Source organism: Eleutherodactylus coqui, chromosome 1 (assembly GCF_035609145.1).
Source record: "Eleutherodactylus coqui strain aEleCoq1 chromosome 1, aEleCoq1.hap1, whole genome shotgun sequence".
Classification (NCBI taxonomy): domain Eukaryota; kingdom Metazoa; phylum Chordata; class Amphibia; order Anura; family Eleutherodactylidae; genus Eleutherodactylus; species Eleutherodactylus coqui.
The window spans coordinates 10,302,319-10,310,569 of NC_089837.1; the positions used below are offsets into that span (position 1 = coordinate 10,302,319).

Sequence of the window (8,251 nt, forward strand, 5' to 3'; positions counted from 1 at the left end):
CCACTAACCGACCTCCTCCTGACATCTCCATCTCAGTGTGTGGCGCCACCATAACTCCTAGACAACATGCCCGCTGCCTTGGGGTTATATCCGACTCTGATCTATCATTTACCCCCTACATCCAATCTCTGGCCCGAACATGTCAGCTGCACCTCAAGAACATCGCAAGAATCCGCTCTTTTCTCACCGTGGACACGCTAAAAACGCTTATTGTTGCCCTCATCCACTCCCGGCTCAGTTATTGCAACTCGTTGCTGATCGGCCTCCCCTGCACCAGACTCTACCCTCCCCAATCCATCCTGAATGCGGCAGCCAGGCTCATCTTCCTGTCCAGCCGCTACTCGGACGCCTCTGCCCTGTGCCAGTCACTGCACTGGCTGCCCGGCAAATACAGAATACAATTTAAACTCGCTACCTTCATCCACAAAGCCCTCCACAGTGCAGTGCCCCCCTATATTGCCTGCCTTATCTTAATCCATCATCCAGCCCGGGCTCTCCGCTCTGCTAATGAAACTAGACTGAGCGCCCCTCTAACTTGAACTTCTCATTCCCTCCTCCAAGACTTCTCCAGAGCAGCACCGGTCCTCTGGAACGCACTACCAAAGGCTATTCGAGCAATCCAGGATTCGCAGAACTTCAGGCGGCCTCTAAAAATGCACCTCTTCAGGGAGGCATACCGAATTCCCTAAACAAACCCCTCTGTACTCCGCCTGATAACATGCTCCCTGACCTACTGACTGCAATCCCTGCTAGCCACCATAAACCGCTCCTGCAGTCATAACGATTCTGCCGTCACACGGTTAAATGTCTGACCATTGTCTGTGTATAACATCGCTCACTCTCCACCTCGCCATATGGTGCCCATCTCCACCTCGCCATACCGGGCACATCTCCAGCCCCTTTACCCTCTGTATCACCCCATTACTTGTAGTATGTAAGCTCGTTAGAGCAGGACCCTCACCCCTATTGTATCAATCAGCTGATTACTGTACTATGTACCCGTGGTTCTGTAATGTTTGTACTTTTGTCTTTCTGTATCCCCCCTGTCTATGTAAGCGCTGCGGAATATGTTGGCGCTATACAAATAAAGATTATTATAGTGTGCCAGTCCATCACCATGACCAATGGTGGTCTAAGCAAAATAAACTCCTGTAGCCCTAGGGGTGATGGGATCTGTAAAATCTAGTCTAGAACCGTCTCCTGGTGATCACTGAGCCCCACTAACTCCTTGTTCTCCTTCTTATAGATGTGGAAGATCTGGACATACATTGCAAGAGAACTGGAGGGTTTTGCGAAAAACCTGCTCTTCCCCAATGTGGAAGAGGGGCTCCTGCAGCAACGGGGTGTGCTGTGGGCTGGTGCTGGGTTAGCAGATAGGAAGTCACCATCCTCTGAGTCCCCATTGTCACTGTCATCACCACCACGCTGGGTCATAGGACTTGTCTGAGAGTAACGTCAATAAACATGGATATGAATAATCTTGTGTATTTAGTTGATACTATCTAAGAAGGCCTCAAGCATCGCATGGTGGGCAAACAACAGCGGGAGGGGATCCTCACAAGGGATGATGACAGAAGAATATGGAGTATGGTATGCATCCCTGGCACACTATATGGCCAAAAGCTTGTGAGCCCTGTCATATACCGAAACACAGAGGAAAGGGGATACCTATTGATCTTTCCTCTGTCCTCAATTACTCACGGATCGACTATTCCAAGCACACTCACCGCTACCAACCATCATGGCAGAGGATTGATCACTCTTGCAGTATTTCAAGCTTAGAGCCAGTAGAATACAGGCTGATTTGTACCCAGCTTTCCTAGGCTTCTGCATGCATGCGAAACGACAGCTCAGATCACCGCCTATCCTTTGTAGCGCACTCCAGAGCTCTATAATGCCCACACAGATATATGCTGCCACCACCAGTTTGTTACAGGAAAACTGGAACCCAGACTTATGAATTATGAGCGCTATCTTCAGAGTTTAAAACAGACAAGGCTTAACTACTAAATTGTAGATTTATTCTAGAAAAGGTCTAGCAATTCAAAATACACAATAAAATAAACAGGAAGAAATTAACAGAACGTTACAGATTTGGATATCAGTCCAATCTTCTGATTGGCAGAGATCCAGAAACAAAGGGACAGTCCATATGCCGCATCATATCTGAGTGGATTGACAATTTGGATAAAGAACCCACTCAGTTTTAAGGCCTTCTGATGTCATCAAGGCAGATTGACTATATGCAGGGAAAATCGGCAGGATACCCACATTTAATATTTTGGCCATATTTTCCCTGTTGGAGCTCCAATGGGGGAAGATATGGCCGTCATGTTTAATATCAGGAATTTACCAATGCATAGATACTAAGCACAATACGTACATTATGCCCAGGTTGGAAGATATGCCATTCAGGGTGTTCTGGGCCTCAGTGCATGTGGATGTATTTTATTCGGCTGGGTTGCCTGATGCTGAAAATATATTTCATATCGGGGCGGGCCCTTCAGATGACCCAATGACCTTTATTAAAAGACTCTCTTAGTAACAATCCTGGCATCGATTTGTCTGTGTGAACCAGCCTCGGTGTCACAATGTCCTGGTGGGGGTCGTTTAGCACTTCCGTGTTAATGGCTAGTTTTATTGCCAGTGGAACAGAATTCCTTGGCCTCTCATACATCACAGACCTGGCAGATGCAATGGAGGGGGAGTGAGATTAGAACATTGAATTCATCTTTCCCAGTAGCCTGAGCGGCAAATTGCTATTAAGTCCCTGTCTTAATTATTGAGTTCATGTGTTTCATCCACACCCACTGCAAACAGGGGCCTAAATCCAGCACACAGCCATGTAATCTCCATAGACAGCCATTGGTAAATATGGCACCATCATAGGATGCCTGCTTTACTACAGGTCGGTTCATGGCATGTCTGATCAGGGGCTCATCACAACATATGAGTCGACTTCTGTCCATCAGCATTCCTATACGGTGGCACTATGCTGGCCCCCACCGCCTCCGTATTGTATGGCCCTGTAATAAAGCATTAGCCACAGCCACAGCCTGCATATTGGGGTACTGGCCATCGATACCGCCATTAATATGCACAGATCGTTCAGGGCTTACTCACTAGCTACTATAGTCAGGGGCATACACCGAACCCAGGCCTCCAGAGCAACGCTCTGAATGTATATATATATTCTGTAAGACAACCTTTAGAACACAAAGGGCTCAAATCAGCAGCTCAGCTCTAATAGCTACAAATAATGAGTCACCATGTAATAGCAAGATACCAGCTCTATACAGTGATAGTGATTACAGTGCGGTTACCTCCAGTGATCACTAGTAAAAGTACCGCTTCATTCTGGACAGAGGTCATGGGTTTCCTTTCTGAGACCTAATATATCTCTCTACCCTTCTGACCTGAGGTTTCTTGCTTCGGCTCGGCGGATGTGCCCGGCGCATGCGCGCGGCATGCCGACGACATGCCGCCAGTGTGACGAGTTCATCCGCCGGCCGAAAAAGAAGATCCAGCCGTGAGGAAGAGAAGACCTTCCCGGTCCGCTGCGGGTGAGTTACTTCTTTTAAATTCCTATTTTCAGTGCTCATGTCCGCGGGGCAGGAGAGACCCGCTGCAGATTCTCCATGGAGAATCCGTAGCGGGCCTGATTTTCCCCGTGGACATTAGGCTTTAGTCTGTATCCTGGAAGAGTTCCCCTCATTGGGGTCTCCTGAGATGGGAACCATCATCTCCCAGGTCCCTTGTTCTATTTCTTATTGTTTTGCTCTGATTCTGTTTAATGTTCTTCCTTCTCTGGCCACACCGCTTTGTGGTCTGAGAATACGACGATTCTACTTTTATACAGAGGCGCGGTTTACGTTTTTTTCCTATTTTCCCTTCCATGTATAATCGGATTGCACTGGTTGGTACTAGAGTTGAGCGAACATACTCTGCCGAGCTTGATGCTCGTTCGAGCATTAGCATACTCGATGGTGCTCGTTACTTGAACGAGCATCAAGCCCTATTCGACCCCGCCCCAGTTTTTGGCCCCTCCCCACCGCAGCACACGTGGCTGGCGAGAGAGAAGAGAGAGAACGAACCTTGGAAAAAAAGCTCGGCACCCGGCGTCCCACATACAAAAATGCTCGAGTCTCCCATTGTAGTCAATGGGGTTCGTTACTCGAGTAGAGCTCTCGAATTTTACGAAAAGCTCAACTCGAATAACACGGACTTTGGATACTCGCTCATCTCTAGTTGGTACGTCTGTAGGATGTTTATACCTCAATAAAACGAGTAAAAAATATACAAACTTCCCCCCTTCCGTGGCACCAATAGGGCCAACAGTAATCGTGGCACCAGTAATAATAGTGACTCCCTCCCCTTACTTGTCCCCGTAGTAATAGTGCCGCCTTTATAATAGTGTCCCCTTTAGTAGCTCCAGTAGTACTAGTGTCTCTTTATTTAGTGGCCCAATGGTAAGTATCTCCTTTACGAGCTCGAATAGCAATAGTGCCCCCTTTTTGTGTCCTCCCCACCCAACCACACACATCATGCACTTAGCTCACTCCATAGCTTCTGTCCGGCTGCCACTGCAGTAATCAGAGATCCTAACCCCTACCCCCGGCGTCTCCGGTCCTGCATGTCCTGCACGCAGCACAGGCGTTGGCTGGAGAGGAACTGCAGAGGTTTCCACCCATACCCGCAGCCATGAGGCTAAAAAGGGCAGCCTACTCACTTGTCCAGACGCTGCAGTTCTCCCCTCCATTGTGGCCGGATCTTCTTTCTTCAGCACAGTGGATGTGCTCAGCATGCCGCGCACACTTTAAAAAAAAATCTCCTACTCTCCCGCTGATCCATAGCACAAAAACGGCTGCGGGTCTGGACAGCTTCCATTGACTTCAATGGAAGCCGTGGGAGCTGTCCGTGTGGATCCGGAAGAAAAATGGAGCATGCTGCGATTGCTTCCTGTGCGTGCGACTCACACGCCGGGAAAAAAAAAAAATCCCATTCGCATACATTTATTTGCCCTGCGGATGCTAAGGCATCCCTATGGGCTTCTGAAGCTGCCTTGAGGTCAAGTTAACCCTTTGCACCACACGATGAGCCCTTAGACTGTGTTAGCGCTCATTCGCACGAGCGTAGAGATGCTCAGGTTTATTCACATGTGCGCATAACGCCATTTATGGTTAGCGGTCTTATTTTGGTCTGTATGGTGGACCAAACTGGCCACAGAAGTCAATGGGAGACAAACGCATTCCACCGCATATTTGTGCATAAAAACAATGGACCCTTCTTGGGGTTTTTTGCACGTGTCAATACGCAGCACTTGTGTGTGCAAGGAGGCAGATCTTAAGGAGGGCTGAGAGACGCGAGTTTGGGTCCACGAATACAATGCGCCTGTGTGAACAACCCCCCATCCACCAGTGTGCAGCGACCGGAACCGGCTGAACGGCGCTAAAAGCTCATGGGATGCGCGCCAAATCAAACTCTTAGCAAAGTTTTACTCCAAAGAAAGTTCTTCCGTTCGGGTTAGCTCAACACTCGCAGAGCGCTCACTGTACCCGGGGGGCCGTCAGAGAGAGGAAGGGGGGCTATCCTAGAGGGAGGACACCGGGTCCCCAGTAAGAATACTCCGGGGCACTCCAGGGATCGGTCCTACCAATCGTACTCGCCCCTCTGTCACCTGCAGGGAACACTGGGGTGGTAGTAACAGCTGGTAGGACTACAACCCTCAGCAGACCTCCCCCATTTGTGCCCTGCTTCATACGTCTGTGCGCAGGTTTTGGGATAAGGTGCTCCTCTTCACCGCTGGCCTTGAAAGGGACACACGGCAAGATTTCTGCCACAACGGGCGACTCCTCCTCCTGTGAGCACCACACTAGTACAAGCTAGTATTCTCTGACATCAGCCATCCTGAGGTCCAAAACTTCTAGCGTCAGACCTACGGAGGATCCCAGCAAAGTACAGAATAGACCTCGGAGATGGGAAGTACGCAAAGCTCCGCGGGCTATAGGCTTTCCCCTGACAGAGAAATAACGACTAGCGGATGCCTGGTGACCGGACCAGCGACCGCTGACCAAACCATCCAAACAATCCCAGAATCCAATGCACAGGGTCTCACAGCTGCAAGGACCAAGGCCCCACGAATCCCCCTCCGCCACCACTCTGTAGGAGGCGTCTCTCAGGAAACAAGCACATTCAAGAGCTGGAATCACAAATCTCCAGTTACAGCCAGAGCTGCATTCACACTTCTGCTGATACATCGTACTTCCATCCCATGCTAACCGCAGCTCTGGCTGTGACTGGAGAACTAGATGTGACGTAGGTTGGGATCAGTTGAGGGTAAGTACCAGCATCTTCTAGAGGTGTGCTATGTGACATAACCAAAGAATGACACTCATCCCATGAGGGAAAATCCTTCTGTCCATTGCTGGCTTTCGGGAGAGCGGACTGACATTGAGCACACAGGTCTTCTTGCTGTAGAGCAGGGTCGGGGATCCCTGAAGTTATAAATCTCACATCATTTACCGTTCTTTACCCCTAAGACACTGGGGGAGGGGGGGACATGGCCGTCTCTCCTTGTTACATTTCTAGAAGGTCGTTATGGCGGTTCACCAATGACGCTTGCCAATGTAGAAGTTGCAGCGTGGTCACTGCCTCTGCATCACGACACCCCCCCCCCCTTTATTTCATGGTCTAGAGGGGCGGGCTGTAATCCTAGAGTAGTCCATTACTGGAACAGTCCATTTTATAGAGTAGTCCATTACTGGAACAGTCCATTTTATAGAGTAGTCCATTACTGGGACAGTCCATTTTATAGAGTAGTCCATTACTGGGACAGTCCATTTTATAGAGTAGTCCATTACTGGGACAGTCCATTTTATAGAGTAGTCCATTACTGGGACAGTCCATTTAATGACCGTAGGGGTTTGAGGATTTAGAATAAATCTGGAGGTCATCTAGGCACAACATGGAAGTGAGCCGGATGCACCTGAGTGTATGAGCGCACGAGATACGCATAAAATAGAACCCATTGATTCAATCGGTTTGTTCGCACGCGCATATTTAGCACGCGCAATTCGGTCGCACAACAACACACGCAGCATGCTCCATTGTCCTGCAGGGGTGGAGGACATTTTGGCTATTTCAATGGCTTCGGTGTGTGTTTTTTGTGGACACAATCTAATGCGCAAAAAGTACAGTGAAATCCGCTGAGGGGCGCGAAATGTGCAGCAGCAGTTCAGCAAGAACGTGTCACAGGTACACCTATGCTCAGGTGAATGCGGCCGGCTCCCTCCCCTCTGAGGAGGGTGGTAGAACAATCTGAATTAGGGCTGCCTCGGTGAGGGAGGGGGTAACAAGCTGCGGCCGTCCCCGTCCCCCTGTGAGACCCCCTCGTCTGGACAGATGGATTGATGCCCCTGCGGACGCTCGGACCGATGCCCCTGCGGACGCTCGGACCGATGCCCCTGCGGACGCTCGGACCCATGCCCCTGCGGACGCTCGGACCGATGCCCCTGCGGACGCTCGGACCGATGCCCCTGCGGACGCTCGGACCGATGCCCCTGCGGACGCTCGGACGGATGCCCCTGCGGACGCTCGGACGGATGCCCCTGCAGACGCTCGGACGGATGCCCCTGCAGACGCTCGGACCGATGCCGCACCTGCAATCCGGTTATTTCTACTGCATAAACCGCATCCCATCGCTGCCGCGTGACATTTTCAGGGGTGTTTTTCACAACGGATGTTGTTTTCATAGTGACATTTTTGTAAGAACCCCATGAACCCGCGACGACCATCCGAGAAACAATGGGGGTTGTACAAAGTTCTTTCCGGCTCAGACTATTGGTGTGAATGACATCATTTAGGTCCCGTGATCGTTTACATGCGTGACATCTGACCAGGTTTCTATTGGCGAGCCATCGCATGTGAACGCCCCTCAGGGCGCCCTCTCACAGGGCGGAGCCGCTGCGGGTATTCTGCAGTGCCCAAATCCGTTCCAGTGGGGTGAAGCTTTGGTCACGGTTTTCATTGCGGATCGGCTGTGCAATTTAGCATCATCATCATCATCATCATCATCATCATCATCATCATCATCATCATCATCATCACCTGCAGACATGCATTTATTTATTTATTTATTTTTTAAACACTGCAGATTCGGCGTGGAAGATTTCCGGACGCGGTGAAGATTTCTTAATTCTCCTCCGCCTGGCTTGTTCTGTAAATGCTGCGTCATTGCCACAGTGTATAGGGC

At 50.0% G+C, this 8,251-nt stretch overlaps 1 protein-coding gene across 1 annotated transcript in view; it reads left to right on the forward strand.

Moving 5' to 3' along the window:
- LOC136618943 (zinc finger protein 398-like) overlaps positions 1-1,478 on the forward strand; it is a 35,051-nt gene extending 33,573 nt beyond the window's left edge. The window contains exon 7 of the mRNA XM_066594368.1: positions 1,247-1,478. Coding sequence (XP_066450465.1) covers positions 1,247-1,377 — 131 coding nt within the window. The 3' untranslated portion in view covers positions 1,378-1,478. The remainder of the gene's footprint in view (positions 1-1,246) is intronic.
- Positions 1,479-8,251: the final 6,773 nt, after the last annotated feature.